Source organism: Nicotiana tabacum, chromosome 7 (genome assembly GCF_000715075.1).
Source record: "Nicotiana tabacum cultivar K326 chromosome 7, ASM71507v2, whole genome shotgun sequence".
Lineage (NCBI taxonomy): Eukaryota > Viridiplantae > Streptophyta > Magnoliopsida > Solanales > Solanaceae > Nicotiana > Nicotiana tabacum.
The window spans coordinates 38,264,352-38,289,810 of record NC_134086.1 but is presented as its reverse complement, the minus strand read 5'-3'; the positions used below and the strand labels follow the sequence as shown (position 1 = coordinate 38,289,810).

At 31.0% G+C, this 25,459-nt stretch overlaps 2 protein-coding genes across 2 annotated transcripts; one reads left to right on the top strand and one right to left on the bottom strand.

Annotated features, from left to right (window-relative positions):
- Window positions 1-6,683: 6,683 nt before the first annotated feature.
- On the bottom strand, window positions 6,684-8,841 carry LOC107807242 (DNA-directed RNA polymerase V subunit 7-like). The gene is made up of 2 exons (XM_016631589.2): window positions 8,709-8,841; window positions 6,684-7,362 (listed from the first exon to the last, which is right to left on the bottom strand). The coding sequence occupies exon 2, from the start codon at window positions 7,349-7,351 to the stop codon at window positions 6,809-6,811; it is 543 nt and encodes a 180-aa protein (XP_016487075.1). The 5' UTR covers window positions 7,352-7,362; window positions 8,709-8,841; the 3' UTR covers window positions 6,684-6,808.
- A 2,446-nt stretch (window positions 8,842-11,287) lies between these two features.
- Window positions 11,288-21,068, top strand: LOC107807240 (protein GAMETE EXPRESSED 2-like). Its single transcript, XM_016631587.2, is given in 18 exon segments — window positions 11,288-11,458; window positions 11,542-11,865; window positions 12,360-12,397; window positions 12,399-12,699; window positions 13,037-13,363; window positions 14,002-14,208; window positions 14,291-14,376; window positions 14,449-14,581; window positions 14,891-15,199; window positions 15,373-15,497; window positions 15,687-15,904; window positions 15,977-16,204; window positions 16,975-17,204; window positions 18,056-18,294; window positions 19,190-19,346; window positions 19,874-20,037; window positions 20,238-20,332; window positions 20,722-21,068. Coding segments are annotated over 18 exon segments (3,504 nt in total). The 5' UTR covers window positions 11,288-11,301; the 3' UTR covers window positions 20,888-21,068.
- The last annotated feature ends 4,391 nt before the right edge of the window (window positions 21,069-25,459 follow it).

The following is a 25,459-nucleotide window of genomic DNA, read 5'->3' as shown; positions in this document are numbered from 1 at the left end:
TAGTTTTTCTTCTTTTTTTCATTTAATTATTAAAGTTAATTATTTTATTTTAAAATATTTTTAAAACTCCAACTTAAAACTACTCCCGCCAATTTGAACGGGTAGTTATTTTTATTATATATTTATATTTTTCGTTTTTTATTATCACTAATTATAAGATCTATATTTATTAATTCAAATAAAGTAACCAATATATATATATATATTGTAGTTTTTTCATTTTTTATTATTTTCGTTTTCAAAAATAATAACTAATAATTAACTAAATATTTAAATTTTATTATATTTTTCTCAATAATATTTAATTTTAGTGAATAATTACACTTTTTATTTTGAAAAAGAAAAACGAAAATGATTTAACAAAATAAAATAAAGAAATTAACTAACCCAAACCAACCATCACCCATGTTTGAGTAGTTAATTCAGGTAGTTAATTTCTTTGTTAATTTTTAATAAATAATTGTTATTAACTAATTATGCCATATGTTTTTTATTGCTTTATTTTCATTTTTAATTTAAAATAAACTTAAAATTCCAACTTGAAACTACTCCCCAACTTGAATTGGTAATTTTTTTTTTTACTTTTATTTTTTATTTTAAAATTATTTTAAAACTCCAACTTGAAACTACTCTCCGATTTGAATGGGTAGTTTTTCTTCTTTTTTTCATTTAATTATTTAAGCTAATTATTTTATTTTAAAATAATTTTAAAACTCCAACTTAAAACTACTCCCGCCAATTTGAACGGGTAGTTATTTTTATTATATAATTATATTTTTCGATTTTTATTATAACTTATTATAAGATCTATATTTATTAATTCAAATAAAGTAACCTTTTTTTATTAATATTTAAATTCAAAAATAATAACTAATAATTAACTAAATATTTAAATTTTATTATATTTTTCTCAATAATATTTAATTTTAGTGAATAATTACACTTTTTATTTTGAAAAAGAAAAACGAAAATGATTTAACAAAATAAAATAAAGAAATTAACTAACCCAAACCAACCATCACCCATGTTTGAGTAGTTAATTCAGGTAGTTAATTTCTTTGTTAATTTTTAATAAATAATTGTTATGAACTAATTGTGCCATATGTTTTTTATTGCTTTATTTTCATTTTTAATTTAAAATAAACTTAAAATTCCAACTTGAAACTACTCCCCAATTTGAATGGGTAATTTTTTTTTTTACTTTTATTTTTATTTTAAAATTATTTTAAAACTCCAACTTGAAACTACTCTCCGATTTGAATGGGTAGTTTTTCTTCTTTTTTTTCATTTAATTATTAAAGCTAATTATTTTATTTTAAAATAATTTTAAAACTCCAACTTAAAACTACTCCCGCTAATTTGAACGGGTAGTTATTTTTATTATATATTTATATTTTTCGTTTTTTATTATAACTAATTATAAGATCTATATTTATTAATTCAAATAAAGTAACCAATATATATATATATTGTAGTTTTTTCATTTTTTATTATTTTCGTTTTTTATAAATATTTAAATTCAAAAATAATAACTAATAATTAACTAAATATTTAAATTTTATCATATTTTTCTCAATAATATTTAATTTTAGTGAATAATTACACTTTTTATTTTGAAAAAAAAAACAAAAATGATTTAACAAAATAAAATAAAGAAATTAACTAACCCAAACCAACCATCAACCATGTTTGAGTAGTTAATTCAGGTAGTTAATTTCTTTGTTAATTTTTAATAAATAATTGTTATTAACTAATTGTGCCATATGTTTTTTATTGCTTTATTTTCATTTTTAATTTAAAATAAACTTAAAATTCCAACTTGAAACTACTCCCCAATTTGAATTGGTAATTTTTATTTTTTTTTACTTTTATTTTTTATTTTAAAATTATTTTAAAACTCCAACTTGAAACTACTCTCCGATTTGAATGAGTAGTTTTTCTTCTTCTTTTTTTATTTAATTATTAAAGCTAATTATTTTATTTTAAAATAATTTTAAAACTCCAACTTAAAACTACTCCCGCCAATTTGAACGGGTAGTTATTTTTATAATATATTTATATTTTTCGTTTTTTATTATAACTAATTATAAGATCTATATTTATTAATTCAAATAAAGTAACCAATATATATATATATTGTAGTTTTTTATATATTGTAGTTTTTTCATTTTTTATTATTTTCGTTTTCAAAAATAATAACTAATAATTAACTAAATATTTAAATTTTATTATATTTTTCTCGATAATATTTAATTTTAGTGAATAATTACACTTTTTATTTTGAAAAAGAAAAACGAAAATGATTTAACAAAATAAAATAAAGAAATTAATTAGGCTGCCACTTGGCTTAAAGAGAGGGCTTTATCCTCTCCTTTTAATTATACAAGCAGATTTGAAGAGAGGAAATTTGAACTTATTAAAAAATTATTGTGACGATATCTAAACCCCAAGATGATTGGGGCCAGGAAAGATTCATATATAAACATATGCAAATTTTAGTACTAAAATATTCCTTACACTTGAAAGGGAACTAACAATTAAAATATGAATGTCAGCTAATGAATCAAACTACACTATCTATTTCCTTTAACTTTAAAAATATATAAAAAAAATTCATGCACTAAACTGACATAAGCTATAAAATGATTTAAATCATCACGGTAGGAATATTCATAATATATTTCCAATAGAACCCATGGGAATGATATTTAATATAAGAAACACAAATGTATTACAAAATCAACACATGTTTATATAAACATAAAGATAACAAATGCAGCACAAAAGAAAGAAAGAGAAAAAGAAAAACGAAAAGGGAGAACATAAAATTAAACAAAAAAAAAATAGAAGAAAGAATATGAACCTGGTTGAAAGCAAAAAAAAATAAAACTCCTTTGATGTAATAAGGAATCCTGGCGAGTACGGATCAACTCTAATAGGAACACTCCGACGTCGGACTCCAATGACAATAGCTAATCGGCTGATTCAAACTTTTCATTCTCTACACTATTTTGGTTTTTTTTTTTTTTTGAAAACTATATTAGCAAATTGCAGAAAATATGAAGAAGAGAAGATCTGGAAATTTCTCTCAAAGTTCACTGTCTCAAAGAAATTCTTTTCACTCCCAAAAATCAAAATTCCCCCAAAAAAAAACCTCCTTTTCTCAACGTGATATCTCCCTTTTATAGAGGAGCATATCTGGTGGTATGTGATCATGTGCCAAAAGAGTTGGAGTGGGAGAATATGGTATTGAGGGGATATAGCGGTTGGGACGTGGGATAAAAGAGAAAAGTGCAGGTTTGTGCTGTGTGACGTGGGTGAGATCGTGTGTAGTGGAGGTAATTTGTGAAAAAGTAAATTTTTACAAAGTGATGTGATGGAAAGGGAATTGTTAAGGGATGATGGCATATGTTTTAGTGGAGGTAATTTGTGAAAGAGTAAATTTTTACAAAGTGATGTGATGGAAAGGGAATTGTTAAGGGATGATGGCTGATGTTTTATATATTAAAAATAAAAAATAAGAAAACTGAAGAGAAGGTGGAACGGTTTACTCATGAACGGTTTGAAGGCTACTCCAAATATTGTATTTCCTAATAATGTGGAGCAATGTCTTAAAGTGCCAAGTGTATTTTTAGGAATCTGCCACTTGGCTTCATGAGAGACTTTTGTCTCTGGCTTTTAATTATAGATAGATTGGTCGAGATATTAGAAACTGCTGATTTGTGATCTCTTCTAGTACTCCGTTATTGCTTTGTACATTCGTTTCGTGTGCTCTATTTTGTTATATTGTAGCATATTTCTATTGTTAGTTTACATTACAATGTTTATCAATAAGCATCTTTTAACTAAAAATTCTCATCACTACTTCGACGAGGTTAGACAAAATACTTGTTGAATACATGGGGTCGGTTGTACTCATACTACACTTCTGCACCTTGCGTGCAGACTTTTGGAGCGGAGCTGCTGGTGATGTCGGGAGCTGACCCTGAAGATGTTAGTGTACTCCGGATACAGCTACCACTTGTCCTTGGTAGCTTTAGATTTTGTTACTATGTTTATGTACTTTCAAACAGATCGTGTAATTATTTGTATCAGCTTTGTAACTTCTAAGTCTTAAAAGCTCATGATTTGTACTACCAGTTCTTGGGTTAATTTGTAAAAGTTCAGATATTTCTTCACCATTTTCCTATAATTTCATTGGACTTGTATTGTTGGTTAGTTGGCTTACCAAGTGGGTTGAGTTTGGTGCTATCACGACTTGTAATTTTTGGGTCGTGACAGTCCATCAACCATGGAATAATCGTTTTCTTGGCAAATACAGATTCTTCAAAAATCAAACTTGTGGTTTGTTACAATTATCTCCACCTTTAACTTGCTTCATTAAATAAATACATATGGGCATAAAAGTCGATTAATATTTCCGGAATATTTTAGACCTTCAATATTTGGCATAAAATATTCGCGCTTTTATAATAATAATAATAATATAGATAATATACATATTTTATAAACTTTTGTATTAGCATGCAATTAGTTTAGGCCGACCGATTAATTTTGTATTTTGCCCAAAAGATTTATAGCATGTTTGGCCAAAAGTGCTTTTTTTTTTTTTGCCAAAAACACTTTTGGCCGAAAATTGAGGTGTTTTGGCCAAGCTTTTGGAAGGAAAAAAGTGCTTTTGAGGAGAAGCAAAAGCAGTTTTGGAGAAGCAGAAAAAAGTAGATTCTCTCCAAAAGCACTTTTTTGAAAAGCACTTTTGAGAAAAATATACTTAGAAGTAGTTTTTTAAAGCTTGGTCAAACACTAATTGCTACTCAGAAGTGTTTTTCAAACTAATTAGTCAAACACAAACTGCTTATCACCAAAAGTACTTTTGAGAAAAGCACTTTTGAAAAAAAACACTTCTCAAAATAAGCTGATTTTTGCAGCTTGGCCAAACGGGCTATTAGAGTGTTTGCCACATTTCTAAGTCTTTTTAAGTTGTAGATCAAGATGAAGTTTTGTCTCAGGGATAATGCTTTTCCACTATTTTGAGAGAAGTACATTCCAGCAATCTGTCACTTAGTAATTTTTTGGGGAAATTACCAGTTATGTCCATTAATAAGTAGCTCATTATAAAAATTGGTCAGTTGATAAAATATTACTAATATTAGCCAAATTAGCCAATTAGCTATTTGTAGCAAAAAAATATCAAATTTTTGTTTTGTTTTGAGTGAGTGTTATTAGAATAGATTTGGCACAACTTAAGGAGCTTGAATCTCAGTTTTGGGATGATTTGGTGAAGTTTTGAGGTGTTTTGAATTGAAAATTCGAAGTAAAAGCTGAACATGAAAAAAAATGATATATGTATCATTTGTGTATTCACATATGTATCATATTTGTATCAGTTGTGTATTACATGTATATCCACGTATACATGTGTGTGAGATACATGTTTGATACATGTTTGATACATGTGCCACAGAAGACTTTTTGAACTCGATTAAATTACGAATTTTGATACAAAACCAGTCCAAATCACCTCCAATCTTCCTCAAATTTTGTATATTGACTTATCTATATATTTTCAATGAATTTCATTTATACCCATTGAAAAAGTTCCTTTTTTGTTTAGATTTTTGGAATATTGTATAGATTTTTGTATTTCATCGTCTTATTTGCTACCCCGTCCATGAAATTTCCTTTCCGTCTTGTATCTAATGTTGCTAATCATGTTTAAAAATATGGAAGCTGATTTTTGCATGTGATTCTTTGATAGAAAAAACCCTATTATTTGATTTTTTAATTTTTGTTGGCTAGTTTTGATAAGTCTATGACTAATGGCTAGAGGTTGGTAAGTTGAGATTTAGTGTTTGGCTAAGCTTATAAGCTGGTCAAACTGGCTTATAAGTACTTTTTGGCTTAGGCATTTGGTAATATTAAAAGTGTTTATAAGTTAAGTGCTTATAAGCCAAAAATAAGCCAAAAGTCATAAGTTGGTCTCCCCCAACTTATCAAATTTCAGCTCATAAGCACTTTAGGTTTGACTAAAATATTTACAATTCTATCCCTAAAATACTTCTTTTTAAAACAAAACTCTTCGTATACCCAATTCTTTAGCTGTTTATTATTAATTTCAACACTTTTATCCAAACACGTAACTGCTTATTTTTTAAATCAGCTTCAGCACTTAAAAATACTTTTCAGCACCTAATGCTTATCAGCTACTCTAAATCAGCTAAGCCAAACGGGCTCTTATTTGGGACATTTGTGTAAGTTTCCCTAATTTTTTTTGCTGGGCTTTTGAATCGTGGTCTCTAAGGTTTTCGCCCAATTCATTGACCTTTATCACGCCCCTGGCTATAGTTTTTCTGAAAGTTAAACCTCAGCTTTGTTCAAGTGCCAGAATCTTAGTCCCTGGCTGAAAAGTCATGGAAAACTTGACACTCTTTTCAGAAAGTGAATTGTGACACCTGCCCACAGAGTAATAAGAATCTGGGAAGACAGCACTGTATTAAGATATTTTTAAGGAAATCAGTAACGAGCTTTAGACATTTTGGAAAGGTATTTCAGGTATCAAAAGGTTTATCACCTTAACCATAGAGTAAAAGTATTTGGGTTTAGACATCCTATGCCTTCAAACATTTACATAAAATCACTTGAGGGCTTAAACTAAATGAGAAAATAAGATACTTCAGAGAGGGTCATCAGCAACATCAACAGATAGTCATATTCAATCCAAAACAGTACTAAACATAGCTACAGAAGTTAGCTTTACATGTCATTGGTCTATGTCCAAAATGAGCCAATCATGGCAAGTAACCTAAATCTAAACAGAACTTTGTGAGATGGGTCCAAGGTAATCACCCTCCAAGCTCACAACTGCTTGGAATTCCTTCTCCGCCTCCACATACCTTGCCCCAACCACGATGAAACGCACCACAGTGTCTCTCTCAATTCTTGACATCTTCTCATTCATAAAGATGGGATTTTCTCCAGGCACATACTTATAATCCGACATCTTCTGATGAGAGAGGTATATCTTGTCAGTGGGGCCACATCTTAAAAAGACACCGTGCTTCAAGATCTTGTGCACAACCCCTTCCAAGATTTCTCCTCGGAATATGTTGAAGGTAATGCAACTGAAGTCCACAGGGAAGAGCACATCTCCAGTGTGTTGTCGGACTTTCCCTTCCCCAATCTTCTCCATTGTAGTGACAGCTATAAAGTAACCGAGATTCTTTGTAGCCTTCTTGGAAGCAAAGTCTTCCAAGAGGCGAAGAACAATTGCTTTCTGAAGCATTAAACCTTCAATATCAAGGTTCTCAGCAGGGATTATCACGTTCCATGACAACCGAGATTTCAAATACATTTTTAAATGACCTGTCCACAAATGAAAACACATTGGGCAACAAAACAAGGGAAATATTGGGCCTTAAAAGGATACCCCGCAGCTGCAGCAATGCTAGCATGAAAGTTCAAGAGAATGTCTGGAAATACATATACCACAACCATAAGAAATGCAATGCACATTTACTGAACTTTATCCATCAGGAACAGATTTGTAAGAGGTACTGGATAGGAAATCATAAGAGACAAAGTGGAACATTAAAATACTAAGGATTTGCATGCTGGGTTCTTAACTAGCAACAACAACACCAACAACAACAACAACCCAGTGAAATCACACAAGTGGGGTCTGGGAATTGGGTTCTTAACTAGCAGTATCAACCATTTTCCAGTCAAATAAGTTGCAGAGATTAGCTTGAAACATTATAGGCAAACATAGAAGACTACACATTGTATCAGCTCATACAAGAATGCAGCAATCAAGCTATTGCAACAACGTCATTTATGAGATATTACAAACACTCCATCTCTAATAAGAGTGTTTACACCAATTTGAAACTTTTCAAAAAAGATTATAATGATTAGTGAATATCAGTAACTGAGCAACTCCTTATCAGCTACACCGACCAATTGGAAGTATTAGTGGTGAAATGGAGTTTCCCACAGACAATGAAAGAATATTTCAAAGACTTAAGCCAATTTTCGAAGCCAACTGCAGCTGAGTGTCTATGCTCAGCATGAGTTGGTAACGAAAGAAAAGAGGGTGGCGAACCTTTGAACCAGTCTAATTATATATATATATATATATATATACAGTGTTTAGTAGATAAAACTTAAACCCGAGATTAATAACACATATATCCATCCTTCTGAGTTCTGCCTAGGCGTTTGGGCAATTGGTGACAATCAACCCAACTTTGAATATATCAAATGTCCCCTATTTTAATCAGCTCTCAAAATTACGAGCATTTTCTGAGAGCCAATCAAAGATGAATGCAAAAAGTAAAGTCATTTCACGAAGATAATAACAGTTGCAAAAAGGTAAAATTAAGAAAAGAAAAAGAAGAAAAAATAATAAGATGAAAAATAAACATATTTTGGTCCATATCTACCTGGGGCTAGGGTAAAATTTGCAGGGTTTAAGGGTTTCTGAAACAATTTTAGAATGGTGACAAAAGACAAAATGAGACTTTACCTTTGCTTTAGGCTTCTAAAGAATGTCGAGCAGTGAGCAAAAATAGAGGATATTAGGACTATATGATTGCATGATCGAAAATAGCAAGTAAAGGAAAAAATGTGAAAGATTCGGAACATAGAAAAAATGCACAAGAAAAAAAAAGAATCATGGTCGCTATTAGAAGGAACGGAGTAGAACTAACCTTTTCTGATGACAAACGGCGGCGGCGGCGAAGCGGCACGGTGGGGAGACGGAGTTGGTAGAGGGAGCAGTAGCTTCGTGACTCGTGAGCTATGGATTCTGGTTCAGTGTGGGTACTCCAAATTATATGTTGGATCATAGAGGAACGTTAAATAAATGGAGGTACTGAAATTGATTTAGTAGAAACTTTGGGGGTTAAAAGCATCCTTCTCATTTCTCTCAAGGTAATGACACCTGTCCTTTTGCATTATTGCATGTAATTCTTGTGTCTATAGGTAGGGGTGTAACCGAACCAAACCATCTATATTAGTTTGGATGGTTCGGTTTTGTTGGATTTTTTCGAGTTTTTTAATTTTTTGTTATTTAAATATTATTTTAATTTACTAAGTTAAATTTTTGATAAGTAAATATATGTCTAGTAGAAATATAAAAAAATTGACAAATATATTATCTATTAATTCTTATAGGTAAACTTTCTTAGTAACACATAATGACAATAAGTTTTGTTGATATACCTAAATAATAATAATTACTTCACATTTGAAAAGATATAAGAATTTAATAGATCTTAACATATGATATGAATATGGAAGAACAAAGATATTGACGCATTTCAGTAATTGCTAAGAAAGTGGTCATACAACCCATTATTTAAGGTTAATAAATATGGAACACTTCATATTCTATTAAATATTATATCCTGCAAGAGAATCCCAAATATTTCTAGACATTTTAAAAAAAACCTTTTTTCAACTTCTAACTTCATCTTCAATTTCAATTTGGCAAAATACCTTAAAACCTCTCTAAATTTGACACAGATTATTAGTTATAGCCTTAAACTATTCGTGGTCTTAATTACCCCCTTGAACTTGGCATATTGAGAGTCATTACCCCCCTGGACGCTGATATGACAAAGAGTGTGGGTGCACTCGTCTGTCACGTGGACTTTTCCTGTATATATGATATTTGTTTGAAAAATAAAATATATTTTTACCTTTTTAAGTATGTTACTTCTTTAGATAATTTTTTCGAATATAATTATAATAAAACTTGGATAGAACTACATTATTTAGGCTACATTTTTTTATTTGGCTAAAAATAATAAAGTTTTAGTTAATCTTTTTTTTTAAATTTGACCTGAATATAAAGATTGATACAATTGAAATAAATTGTCAAGGCATCTAAAAAGTTATAAAAAATACATAATTTGAAATTAATTATTCTGGCTATAATTTTTTATATAGCTCTAAATTGTGGGACTCTAAAAATATATTTTTTCTTTACATATTTTACTTGAAAAAGTAAAAATGTACAGTTAAAATAAATAGTCATTACATCAAAAGAAGAAATAAAAAGAGTACACTCTTTTTATAGTTGAAAAAATTATACACAGTTGGATAAATAAAAATACACAATTGAAGAAATTGTACACTCTTTTAATTTCTTCTTTTGATGCAATGACTATTTATTTCAACTGCATATTTTTATTTTTTCAGGTAAAATCTGTAAAAAAAATATATATTTTTAGAGCACTATAATTTAGATCTATATAAAGAGTTATAGTCAAAATAATTAATTTTAAACTATATATTTTTTATAACTTTTTTAGATGCCTTGACAATTTATTTTAATTGTATAAATCTTTATTTTCAAGTCAAATTCAAAAAAAGATTAACTAAAACTTTATTATTTTTAGTCAAATAATTTTTTTTTGAATAAGTAATGTAGTTCTATCCAAGTTTTATTATAAATTGTAGTCGAAAAAAATTATCTGAAGAAGTAACATACTAATATATTTTATTTTTCAAAAAAATGTCACATATACAGGAAAAGTCCACGTGGCAGGCGAGTGCACCCACACTATTTGCCACATCAGCATCCAGGGGGTAATGACTCTCAAAATGCCAAATTGAGTGGGATAATTAAGACTACGAATAATTTAAGGTCGTAACTAATAATCTGTGCCAAGTTTAGGGAGGTTTTAAGATATTTTGCCAAAAAAATATATATTTATATGCCGGTTTGGTTCGGATTTTTTAATCGGTTTAATTTGACTTTTCGATTTGGTGCGATTTTCCGGTTCGCCCTACTATAGGCGTACTTTTAAGAATTTTTTTAATTTCGATCATTCTGATTTTCTATTAAGCATTCTGAACCTTGAATTAATTCCTCTTTAGTCAATTTATTTTGTGTGTGAGAGATCTATGAATAAACACAAGCTTTTGTAGGATTTCTTTTTATTTATTTATTCAAATTGCAAAAGATTAGGTTTAACTATTATTTTTCTCTCAAATACATGTGCGTTATGATACTTTACATACAAATTATAATATATTTAAGTTTTGATGAACAGAGTTACTTGAGATATGTCATGTATCTCGAGGAGGTAAGTCCAAAATGACCCGAACACTATGGTTATTAAAAAAATAATATATTTAAATTTATTTTAGTACTAATTAATCGTTGGTTTCAATTTTATAAATTCTCGAGTAAAAGGATCAAAGTGTACATGTCAATGCTTAATTTGTCAGTATTTTAGGAACAAAAGTGCAAATTTCCTAAGAAAGAAACTACCCACACCGCACGAAGCATTCATGTATATGAAAACCAACTTCTCCGTTCAAAATTCTCCCGCTCTCTTTCTAATCAGTTCAGTTTCATCCATGGCGAACCAATTTCTCCTTTACACCATCTTATTAGTGTTGTTCATCTCTCTCTTTCCCCCTTTAACTCATCAACTCTCATTATCAGGTAGTTCTAACTCCTCACTCACAAAATCCAACTATGTATATAAGTAAATTCACGCTCGTCTGTGTTTTTTTTTCTTTTGGCAGAAGATGTAGCAGTTCCTAGTTTTGCATTTAGTTGGGTGGACAACAATGATACATTTGTGGCTGGGGCTGTGGCAACCATAATGGTCAAAGTTATTGGAAATTTTGATCCTGCCAAATTCAAGCACCCTTTCAGTCCCAACATCAGTGTTAATGATAAGACGGGAAACAGCTCTTACATTTCTGGGGTTTCGTCTAATTTTGGCTGGAATTTTGGGGATTGGAGGATTTCTTTCGTTCCTATTATGACCGGGTTGTTCAATGTGCTGATTACTGATGATCACTTCAATGTCTTTGATTCTTCCCTTCATTTTCAAGTCACCCCAGGTTCCATTTTTCACTAATTCCTGTTATTGAAATATCATTGTTGACTATAGTACATAAATTCGGTTAATTAGACATATCCTCTATTGGTGTGTATAAGCACTTTTACTTTACGTCCGATGTTTTTATACGAGTTGTTTAGCCTTTAGGAGATTTGTATGTCATTAGAAAATATAAAGAACATCTAGTACTTTTTATTCTTATTTTGTATATAATTGGCTTGAGATAAGTTTATGAGTAACATGGTCAGTGAGGATTCATGTAGCCGACCCCATAGTGTTTGAGACTGAGGCTTAGTTATTGTTGTCGGCAGTGTGTATAAGCATCCGGTACAGCAGTTTCTCTTTGTTGGATAAATTTGATATGCTTTACATGCATATTGGTCTAATGAAGTTAATGGCAAATATGTCTCGCCACGCGCTCTAAATTTTCTGTTAAAATCAGCAGCTCTTTGTGTTATCATATGTTCCTCACGCAATTATGCTGTGTATATGAAGGTAACATCCATCCATCTGCAAGCGGGGTGTCATGGGGATAATGGAGTGAGTGAGTTTGTAGCAGGGACGAAAGCATCAGTTATGGTTCTTCCTAAAGATGCATTTGGGAATAATATCTCTTCAGCAAGTGAAGGACTGAACTCTTACAACTTCACATTATCTATATCTACTTTCAATGGTCCCGTAGCAACTATGCTCAATTTCACCAATAAAGGATGGGCTATAACTGGTTATCTCGAAATAGAGTTTGTTGTAGCTACAGCTGGAAGTCTTTTACTTCATGTACAAGGAGAAAACCAAACATTGAGGGGCTGTCCTCTAATGTTCATAGTGTACCCAGGTGATTCATGTAAGCATAAGGCTAATAATATCTTTTTATAGTTCTAGCAACAATCTTGGAGAATGTTTTGTGCTCTTGAATCGATATTGATCATCTGGTTAAACTAATAAGATTGGAAGCTTCATTTCTGTGCTATTCAAGGTGTATTTGTTACTTGTTAGAGATTTTCTTGAGTCTTAACAAAGGATGCTGGCACATTGATAAACTGTAATTATTTTTTTTTCTCTTTTCTTTGGATAGATTTTAAATCTTATTCATGCTTTAACAACAAGTGATTTCATTTTATCTTTTACAAATTCTCTTGGATGGTAACCCGACTCCTAGGTTCATTTTGCAGGAGCTCTGGATGTTTCCAAATGTTTTTTGCGGTGGGAAGTTAAAACAAAGTACTTCCAAATATTTTCTCCTATGGAAGGTTTTATTCACCAGCATGATCAATATGGAAATCTTGTTCCAGGGGTGTATGAATTTGATGTTGAAGTTATTGAAAATGGAATGAATTTGATTATTCCTGTGACAGATCTGCAATTCAGGCAGGTTGGCTTGGGTATTCAGTTGTTTTCCTTCAGCCTAACAGAACCAGGGGACTTCAAGCTTATGATATATCATAAAGAGATGAATAATTCCATCTCAGCTATGCCGTTTCATTTTACAGTGTATATAGGTGATTTAGCATAACTACATTTGCTGCCGCTTACATTTCTTGGTTTCTGTCCTTTACGCTTATTGTGTCTCTCTCTCTCTCATATCAGCAATGTGCTCTCAATTGTTAGTTTTTGTATGCATTCTTTTTATTGCTTTTAGCTTAGGTATCTGTGGGGCTATTTTCAGTTACTTGCTTTTGTGTCACATGGTTAGCGTTTTAGCAATTCACGTATGATTAGATTTTGGACTCACAGAAAAGAAATCATGTCGGAGGTTCTGCAAGCAGGTAAAGCTGTGAACAATGCTCAAACTTGGGTAAGAATATTTTCTATGTTGCTCGGACTCTCCAAAAGTGTTGCTGCACCCGTGTCGGATCCTCCAAAAATGCACTAAATTTGGAGGATCGGACACGCACCCAACAACATTTTTGAAGAGTCCGAGTAACATAGAATATTTTGGAATGGGAAAAGTTCCCTATCTCTTTCGGCTTACCAGTCTGAACTTTTAACTGCTTGTTAACGCAATAAGTAGCTTTTGCCGTTATAGTTACCTTCTGATACATTGTCATCTTGATATTCCTTCTGCATATGAAGCTGCACATCAGTTTTAGCGCATTTTTAGTACTTAGCTTCTGATCTACAACTTCAAATTTTATAGGTTATTGTGATGGAATGAGTAGTATTGTTAATGGATCGGGTCTAAATGACTCTGTAGCTGGTGAAGCTGCAAAGTTCTCTGTCTTCTTGAAGGATGCTTATCTATATCCTTCGCTTGTTGAGTTAGAAAGCATACAAGTACAAATCGTGAATGAATTTGATTCCTATCATGCACAACCAAGCATACATCCAATGAAGATGGTCAATGGTACGAAACTTAGAATTCAATTTTCTGGTAAATAGGAAAAGCTTACCTTGACATTTTTTGATTGTTTACCTCTCTATAATAGGAACTCTATGCAGTATGAATTTGAATCGCGGATCACATAATGATGTGGGACTTGCTTTTACTCCTGTGGCTGATGCAAACCTTGATGTAAGAATTCTTCGTAGTGTTCTTTATTTGGGCTTTAGAATAGACGGAATTGATAGTTATTTTTGGTTGCAGCCAAGAAACATGAAGTTTAGTGGCTTTGATGTTAATTATATACCAGAGAGGAGTGGGATCTATGAAATTCGCATATTCTGTGGAAATATTCCATTAAATGGTGGTCATCCGTTCAGAAAGGCAGTAAGTGCAGGTACATGTTTATGCTTTTAATCTGTATCCATATTCATGAAATATAGCTAAGTTGTTGTGGAACTTAAATTACTAAGAAGCGCTTTCTTGTTAATATCAAGAGATGTTGCTTATATCAGAACATTTTTTTGGCCAGAAATAATCCCAACTTTACAGCTTTTTAATTATTTGAGAAAATCAACCAAATGCCCATCCAGCCGAACATTAATTTGTATATGCCGTACATTAGCTTGTCTAACTTTTTTTACAACGGTGATGCATGCATCTTCTGATTCTCAAGTTTCTCTGATGTTTCGTTGCTTTGGTGCAGGCAAAGTTAATATATCTCTTTCTGGACCTGTGAAATTCAGTCCAAAAGTAGCAAAGCTGACACAGAATGAAATCATAGTACGACTCATGGATTCATATTCTAATCCAGTCGTCTTACAGCAGTCAAAGTTGAAGTTGGAGATTGGATCAGTTAACAGATCAGGTTTTTCGACATGGACTTTTATTGACAATAAGGATGGCACATATAATGGCAGTTACATGGCTAAGGATGTTGGCACCTACGAATTATGTGCCTCGTTTGATGGAATGCGTTTCATGCCATGCCCCTTTGGTGTGAATGTATACACTAGTGAGTTCTTTTCTTTGAAACATAAAATGAAATTCTTTTAGGGTAAGATAAAACTCTTTCTTTACTATTTTAATCCTTCAACTACATGGTCATTGAAATGGTAATTTCTTGCTTTTCATCGCATGACATTTCCTGTCCATTCATCTGACATAAGGCATTCTTCTGCCTTTCAGGTGAGTATTTTCCTAGAGTACAGAATGATTCAGTCTGGGTCTGGGAGGATGACTCAATTGCTTTTGATGCTCTGGAAAATGACTATTTTGCTGGCCATAACATTACAATTTTTGAATTTTCAAAGGTAGGTATCTAGTCTACTGCGACTACACAATTGAAAGAATACAAACTTTTTGTATTGTAACTAAAAGCTAGAGGTATAAAAAACTTGATGGATATTATCCTCTATGAATACAGTAGGTGTACAAACATGTGTTTAGACATGTTCTCTTACATAGGATATAAAATAGTTTAATAAAATTTTCATGCACAGCCAGGTCATGGTTCAACTCTTCAGTATGGGCGTCTCTTTAGATATACACCCTTCAAAGGATTCTATGGGAGGGATTCTTTCTCTTATACAATATGTGATATGAATGGGAACACTGCATCAGGTGGTGTGGATATATCTGTTCTAAGCATCCCTCCTCAGTTCGTTTCTGTTCCAAGTCAATTACTGGGAACTGAAGATGTAATTAGTCCACAGTTCGGGTAAAGTTCTAGTCATGATTTCGTGTTGCTTTGGTGTCTAAGCGTCTGTAATCTTGTTTGCTAACTACGCAGTGGTTTCCCTGGACTTGAGATTATCTATTCAGATTCAACTGAGAATATCAGCATTACTTTTAGTGCAAAGTCTGGGACCGTCTTTCTGTCTCCTATGTTAATGCAATTTTGGCAGCCAACCTGGAGTATTGCTACTATATCCAACAAGGTTGGGGAGACTACTGAATTAACTTTAACAGGCTCTCTAGGAGAAATCAATTTTGCCATTCCATCGGTACAGTACTTTGGGTATGGCTATCTGCACATAAATTCTCACCATTTATTTATCTGCTGAATCTGTCTCTCTTCGGAAGCTAGTAAGATGGTTTTTATTTGTTTCTAAAAATGTGTCCTTTTCTAGATAATTGGAAAGTCATCCCTGTCTATCTGTAGCTTTTGCGAGTGGGGCTTATGCCAAACTAACACCATTTCAAAAGATTATTCCCAAATTAAGTCTTCTTTCAAAACAATCCTAAAATAACACTTCTGGTCACCTACCAGGTCAATCAAAGAAAAAAAGCACTAAAGTATGTAATATATAGCACATCATTCTTTTTTCACTGTTCCTCCAACACTTAGGCCACCCACTCTTACATAACCCTTCTCTATCCTAGGCAGTAGTCACTCCTCGTTACCTCATACTTGTTTATGCATTACTCATTTTAGTGATTTACATTTGTTTACACTAAAAAATCTGCTGGAACAGTATTAGTTCCTATGAACATTAACTTCTCCAAAAGTTCCAAAGAATGCACCGTAGGCTCTTCGTAGAAGATATTGGAACTACATGTAAAATACAGCAGAGTGATGGGTGAAAATAATAATATCCAGTTTAGGAATTAACTAGGCTTTCAATTGTAGACACCTCCTCCCCAGAATTGGAAAAAAGGAGGACGCAGCCTCTCTTGTTGACATAAGTGCAGGCATCTAGTAAAATGCAGAGAATGACTGATACTAATAATTTTTCAGTGGAGATAAGCATGTTGTATTAACGAGTCTCATGTCTTTCATTGAATCAGAAATGAAGACTTTTATGGAACTGATACAATTCAAGTCTCTACCATGAACAAAAATGGGAAGAACAAGTTAGATATTCCGATATTGGTAGAACCTATCAACGATCCTCCATTCATTAATCTCCCTCCTTATGTTATTTTGGATCAAGGGAGTGGAGAAGTTCTTATTTTTACCGGAGAGAGGGATAAGTCTGCTGTTTTTGTTGGAGATCCAGATCTACTGCATTATCCTGGTACGTGAGTTTAAACCATTCAATCCAATGTGGGTGTGCAATACATGGATAATACTAGAATAGGAGATATTCAGTGCCATTTTTGAATTGGTTAATAGTTTGTGAATTAAATGGATAATGAAGGACAATGTTATCAAAGTTGAAAAACGCAAAAAAGCTCTAAAGTCTGTTGGGGCTTTAAGCGCAAAGCGCAAATAAAGCGTGATTTTTAATAAAGAAAGGCGCAAATGGAGAAAAACTACAAATATGTATGTGTAGTCCAAGACTAATATCTATAAACATGAATACCAAATATATGGACAAAGAAATGGAAGAAAATTTACGATAAAGATCAATGTTTAGTGTCGCGTCTTCCGGATTACGCTCGTTAGCAAGGAAAAGTATGTCTTAGAGCCTTGATGACAACACTGAAGCGCCCGTTAAGAGAGGCGAAGCGCTCTACATGTTTTGACCCTCACTTCAGGGTTTAAGCACTCCTTTGATAACATGAGAGTCGTGCTAATTCTGCACTGCTGAGTTTTATGTAAGAATATTGGATATCGTCAAGTGATTTGTAGTTTATTTAATCAAAATGGTGGGGCTTTCATCAAAATTTTCATTTCACCGACTAATGAAAAAAAAGGCTACCTCCTTTCTGGACAGTAACCTCCCATATCTGGCAGCTGTGGCTTTTGCCTCTTCACTCTTCTGGTAGCTCTGCTGAAACTAGATTCTATTATGCAAGTCCTCTGTCATTTACAATAGCTGATGCTTTTGGGATATGGGAGAGGGATATAATATTTTTACATTTGAAACATAGTTGAGTGCCTCTTAAAAAAATTTAAAATGTTGATATTTAAATTTCTTTTCAGGGAATAAGTCTCGTTTCTTGGTTATGTTCTCCATGGAAGTCAGTTCCGGATTCCTTTCAACAAAGCTTCCTGCTGATCTAGTTAGCACGACTGAATTAAAATTGAAAACCAGCTACCAGTGGCAGCCTCTTCAGACATTTGTAACCATCTCAGAACATTTTATGGTCAAAGCCAAAGGCATTAGATTTCGGGGTACACTAGAAGACTGCAACAGTGTGTTGGAGCAATTGCTATATCAGGTGTGTTCTAGAGATTCTAAGTTACTTTAGTATCATTTTTTCGCTGGTTCTGGACTTATACCTTCCTTTACTGTTTCATTGACCGATTATTTCAGAACAATCTCATAGTATTGTCTAGCTAAACTATAGTGCAACAACTATGTATTCAGAATCTATTCAGATCATAAACTTATTATCCTTTTTCATAAGACAGCACATAATCAGTAGAAGGAGGTAGAGCGATCGGAGATCACATTCGATTACCCTTCACTCTTTCAAATGATGGCATGTATGCTATTCCCTGACCTACCCCTAAATTTCTTCTTCCTTTAGTCTTAATAAACTGGAGAACAAAAGAAGATCAAGAAACAGTATTGGAAGATGTGAAAAACAAGAATACTTCGAGCAAGAATGTTTTTTTTCACTTCTCCACCTTTCGTAATTTTTCTTTTGGCTTACCCATTCATTTTTTTCTATCGCTATACCAATGAAATACAGGGAATCAGGAGGTTAGCTAATGGTACATGTAGCAATACCTGAGAAGTGGCAAAGATAGTGGCACAGATAGTGCCACGAGGGATCAAGAGTTATCTGAGATAGTCAAAATTTGTTTCTGCAATACAGTCTTTATGGCACATTTTCCCATTTTCCCCGTTGTCGTACCTCCGTTATGGGTTATGAAAGGATTTTATGAACATAATAAGGGCTTATACGCATATTTTGTATTTATATTTGCTTACTTTCATATCTAGAAAATAGTCCTTAGTAATGTTTGAATTATACTTGCAAATGGACGTGTTATTGCACTGCTTCATTTTATCGCAAAGTTCTGATTCATTCTTAGGCATTTCAGTTGCTATTTATCCTGTTTTCTTTTCACGTTGTGATCTGCATAACTATGTGAGTTGCTTTGCAGGGTGATAAACATCATGCTATTCTTACCGTGACAGTGAATGATATGGGGAACTATGGGTGCTACCCAGACTGCACCGAAATGATGTCAATCCCTCATTTTGTTGAGGCTTCTGTCAGTCTCATGAGAGAAAGACCTCTGAGTTCATTATTTGCACATGGTAAGTTATGCATCAGAAAGCTGTAATATTTATAGATACAGTCTTCTTTCATCGCATTCTTTTTCCTGAACTTCATGGTGTATGCCTATTGCCACAGATCCCATTTTTAATATTTTTGGCTTACCTAATGACAATTCCCATTTTCGCCTACCAAATACTTTAGATTTCTTGTTCCGGTTGCCCTGCTTTTTATAAACCCCTAGCTGGAAATGATGCTTTTTCTAGCTCCTGCAAGTCTCAGGTAAGATTTGAAATGTTAAAATACGCAGTTACAGGCCTCAGATGCGAAAGTCAAAGAAATTATTTTTTATATATTTTATTGTCTCATTCGAAATGCAATCCATGGAAAGGGAGATGCATGGTAACTTGTTGAAGTTTGCGTCGATTATGAGAAAATAGTCTAAATTTCTGGAAACTTATGCCAAGGATCATAATTTTCTGAAATTTCATTTGGAATAAGTGTAGCATTGACAGACTTATTACGGTATTAATTATCAGGATGATAATAATACTGCATCTGATTGCAGCTTTTGGATCAGCAATTATTATTGAATTCATTCTGGTTCTCGCTCTTGGTGTGATACTTCTATTCTTCACATGCAAATGTGCGTTTGTTCTCTTTAATGAAAAGAAGAGGCAGGCACCTCAGGATTTTGAGTTCTCCAAGGTTCAGAGTTCCCAAGAAGGAACTGTAAGTAGTATTCGATTAAATAAAGATTTGCTGTTGTTTTTTACAAGCCAGAATTGTTATCTTTTCCTGGCCTATGGGGCTGATGTTGTTTGCTCAATGCGACACCTCTATTATTCTTTTAGGTGCATATCACACTCAACTCAAAGGGCAGTTGTAGAGTAAAAAATCTTCTATGATATATTCTTTTGTGTACTGTACAGTTAACCGGGGATTTATCTGATAAGATGACTCGATTAAGAGGATGCTGTTCAAATTCCTTCTTGTCTGATCTCCAGCTCTCCAAATTTCATCCGCGGTAGGTTTACATATATGAAATGGCTCTAATTTTTATATTTTGAAAAACTGAAATCAGAAGTTAAGGTCCCTTCTGAGCATCGAAGATACACCATTTAGTAAACTTTAGAAGTTCTGAATCTTGTCATTTGTAAATAAGTTCAACGCTGTAATACATACTACTAGAGTGTTTTTTTTTTTTTTTGGTTAAAAACTGGCAAAATTTTATTTAACACATACTACAAGTGTTGTTTCTCAATAAAAGCAAACTAGTCAGTTGCAGTTCAAATATGCAGAAAGTCCATTTCAGCTGTATATCTTGTAGCAGAAAGCTATTTGTTTGAAGTAGCATTGGTCTTACGCCCTCTCTTTCTACGTCGTGAAAAATTTGTTGATGCAAACTACATACAGGTCATGCCTACAGCTTGGAATTGGAGGGTCTCCTAAATCTACCGATATTTCTTCCAAGTCTTCAAGCGATCAGCTTGAAATGACTTCTCCTTCTGGGATAAATCCTGCAGCTTCTGCAAAAGATAAACAACTTTCAGCCCAACTGGAAGAAACTGAAGTTTATTGAGATGATCAAGCTCTTCTTTGAAAGACTACTTTGACTTCTACAGACTATATTATTATATCGATAGCAGTAGATACTTCCTATAATTAATCAGCCTTGTTAATACTAATATTTTGCAGGAAATGAAGCTAGTTACTTGTATAGTGACAGATTGAACAGGAAATGAAATTAAAGGAGCATATTTTGTAGGGACTAGTATTAGAGTACGTGTTTTGCGCGTGTATCCTATATCAATAAAATATACTATTTCAAAAAATTACAAAAAAAATTAATAAATAATGTGTTTGACCTTTGAAATAAAAATTAAAAAAAAAAGTATAAATTCTTGAAAATGGTGACTACTAAATATTTTATTTAGCCGACTCAATGAAGAAAGAATTCTTTTTATAAAAGTTCTTAGATGTCTTATTGTAGTTTCTGAAGACTTCTGTAGAAATATAGGATATTATTATTTCTATGATCTAATACAAAAATAAATTTTAAAAAAATTTAAATACTATTATCAACTAAAATTTGTCAATTAGAATAAATTTTAAAAAAAAAATTCTCTGCCATTTTGGGAATGAAGAGATTGTTGTTATGTTCATAGAAAAAATTGATAAAGAGAAACGTAAAGTCTATACGACTTATATTTTTTTACAGCAACTAATTTAATATAGAACATAAGGGGAGTTGTCATTTGTAAAATAATAATAATAATAATAAAAAAAAAAAAATAACAATTCCTTCGGAATATAGTTTGTATTCTATTGTTTCCTCCTTATTGCTTCAAGTTTTTATTTTTATGAATTTGACTCTTAATACAATTACAACCAAATTTGCCATATGCTAATGTTATTCAAATCAAAATAAATTTATATCCTATAAGATTTTTCAATTTGAAAATAATTTACTTATATGATGAATATAAAATAATTAAATTAATTCTTGTTAATTTGTTAATTCAAAGTCTTAATTATTTGTTTGGATGAGTAAATGAACTAATTACTTTTTGTTGATTCAAATTCTTTATATTAACTCAACTAATCTTAAATAATTAATTATAATTATATTATCAAAGAATAAAAAAAATAATTTGATATTTCACTTTTTGAATTTTTGTGTTTGTAAATCATTAATGTACTTGACTCTTTTCAACCACCTAAATATTTTATTAGTGATTTGTTAAATATTGATTGGTGTTTTTGTTATGTAATTATTATTATTATTATTATTGCTATTTTTTTTATTAGTTGAGTTAATATAAAGAATTTGAATCAACAAAAAGTAATTAGTTCATTTACTCATCCAAACAAATAATTAAGACTTTGAATTAACTTCCTAGATATTACAGGCTTTGCATTATTGCAAATAAGGAACATTTTAGTTGATTTGAAATTTTAAATATTAGAAAAATTATTAATTTAGAATTACAATTTTATCCAATGTGAAACCTATTCTAAAGGGATAAAAAAAGTGTGATATTTTGATAGGGGCTTCGCGCTTTTAATATAGAATTATGTTCTATTTTTCTTTTAATCATGTAAATCGAAGTGCATTTCATAATTCATATTAGATAAAATTGTAATTAAACTCAAGATATTTCTCCTTTATTTAAATTAAAATTGCTAAATACTATAAAGACAAACTCTTGTTCCTTATTAAAAAGATAAATTTCTTTTTTAACTACATATAGGATACTTTTTTCTAAAAAACTATTTCAAAGGAATCATATTAACAATAAAAAAATTTAGAGACCCTTTGCTACCCCTTGGTTGTGAGACGAACATAATTCAAAGGCAAAAGTAAACAAAATTTCCTTCATACGTATTTTGAAGGAATTATGGTTTAATTCAAATTAGTTTTTTTTTCCTACAAATTTTGGAGTACGTCTTTTATGGTAAAAAGATATAGAAAAGCCAAAATGGTTTATTTATAGTAAACTTTAATATTTCAAATATTATGAGTTTCTATATAATTCAAATAAGGAAATATTTTATAAGAAAATTTTTATTTAATTTAAAAATCCTATATATTAGGAGAATAATTAAATTACAATTTTGTCTTATGTGAAAGTTATTTTTAAAGGGTAAAAAAGACGAACGATATTTCGCTAAGGGCCTTCGTGCTTTTAATATAATATAGATTAGAGAGTAAGCTGATATTCATTCACCAAAAATTACCATTTACCAATTTTTTGGAAGTCCAGAAAATGATCTGTTCGTTCCGTTGGTGCGAAAATTGAACTTTGAAATATACCTCCAATATAAGACCAACAAGGAACACTTATATGGATTCTTTTAAATCTTCACTTTTAGGTGGGAGGAATAAATTAATAAACAAACTACGGATAACTTTCAAATTACCTCTTCTTAAAGTTTAGCAATCAATTAAGGCGTTTGCCTTATACACTAACGAAACAACAGTTTAATTAGTTGATTAATCAGTGAAACAAGAAAAAAAATATTACCAAGACGAGCAAACAAACTGTCCAGAAAACAACATGATAATAAATTTCTTGAGTTTGTTAAATAATTGTTATTGTTATAGCAATTCGTATTTTATTACCAATTTTTAATTATGAGAAACCATTTGAAAGAATCAAGATGGGAGGAAGTAATTCTTTTGTTTTTTTGGATGAAAAAGAAATAAGAATCATATTTTTTAATGAGTTGCCGCTGAATTCTCACTCAGTTTTTTTGTCAAAATTGTCCCTTATTTTTAGAGTAGGTCTAATTAAATGTTTACCCAGAATTACCTCAAAGATAAGGGGCAGTTCTCGAAATTCTCTCACACATCTTCTCTTTTTTTTAGTAACTAGTCTCTACATTCATGCGATGCACGAATATTTTATGTTAAATATTATCAAACACTTTTCAAAAGTAATAAACATTTTAAAATGACATAAATATGCAATTGAAGTTGTAAATCGCTTAAAGAATGCAATAATACTTAATATTATTTTTCTGATTGAATGATTTACTTTGATCCAGGTACATAAAAGTCATATTTCTTTAAATTAAGATACATTAATAACAAAGAATACAAAATAAAATGTCATAGGTAATAATTCAATTTCAAGATTTAACTCCAATTTTGATTAATTAAACTTCAATCGTGTGTCTCATCCATAAGCATACATGCTCGTGCATTAAATAGTTTAGTACATTCAAATATCAGTTATCATTCATGTATCTACATATATGCGTTCTTATTTTTTTTCCTCAAAATAATCCAATGATTATTCATTATTTGCATCGTATTTGAACAATATTTTTTTACTGGTAAACTATTTTATTATATCAGTATTGAGTTGTGATTTTCAGGTTCAATTCTGTAATGGCTAAAGATTTATATATTATGATCCATCCAACAAAAAATTATTTTCTAGAAGAATATATAATTTAGTTTTTAAAGGGCATAAAAATCAGTTTACATAATGTATGACATAAAGTGCTACTTTTTATTTTTATTTTTCATTTTTTATTCATTTCGGGCCTAAATAATTCGGATTCTTTTCCTCTTCAAAATTTTGGAATTAATATTGGGCATATATTTTGTCTTTGCCATGTAGATTAAGAGGAGATCACTTAACTCAAGATTGCAAAAATAAAATAAAAAAGAAAGAGTGATTAGACGAAAATTTATTAAGTGATAAATTTCCTACATTTTAAGAAAGTTAAAAAAAGATCATCAAGTTACTTAGTTGTGTGCTTTTGCAAGTTGTATGAATAAAGGTTTTCCAAGTTTTTTTTTATGCAAATCTATTGTACAAATCATGCATTATTTATTTAAGAATAATATAGAAAAATATAGTAAGCAGAGACAAAAATGTAAAAAGCAAAATAAAAAATAAGCATATTCATGGTTGACAAATGTCTAAAAAAGATGTTTTATACATTTATTGTAAATATATAACTAAACAAAAAAATTAAAAATTAAATTCAAATACATTAATATTCAAAATACTGCGTACTATTTAAATAAATCTAACCATTTAAAATATTGTACAATACTCTTGGACGTCGGAACCAAGTTACTCAATAAAAAAAAGAAAAAGGTTTTAAAAGCTATTACTACACTATTTTTGGAATACCAGAAACAATCACAAGTCTTATTTTGTGCTCCTACTTGAAAAGTTATAGAATTTTTTTTCCTACATAAAACCTAATTCTCACGGTTGCAATTGATTAATAATAAAATATGTGGGTCGGCCTTTGTATAATTGAACGCAGAAATTTTGTTGAAATCGATTACTTTGTATATATTCTATAATTAATTGTATGTCATAAACGGTAAGTAGAAATTTATTCTACTTGTATATATGTATACCAATTTGACCGTACCTCTACAACTAATGAATTGCTATTACGTTTTTGTACATTAATAATATAAAAAGTCAACTAATATTTTAAAATTATTTTAATTTACTAACATTGTATTCATGCTTTTATAATAATATAAATATAAATTTTTTTGCTCAAATTCCCAACATTAGAACACCAAAAAAGCACTTATGCTTTAGTAGTCGTACATAACGCTTTAAGAACAGTTCCATGAAACCAAATTTTGTATAATTAAAAAAGAAAAAGGGAA

Coding starts and splice junctions, on each gene's coding strand:
- LOC107807242 (XM_016631589.2), bottom strand. CDS start 7,351: ATGTATTTGAAATCTCGGTTGTCATGGAACGTGATAATCCCTGCTGAG.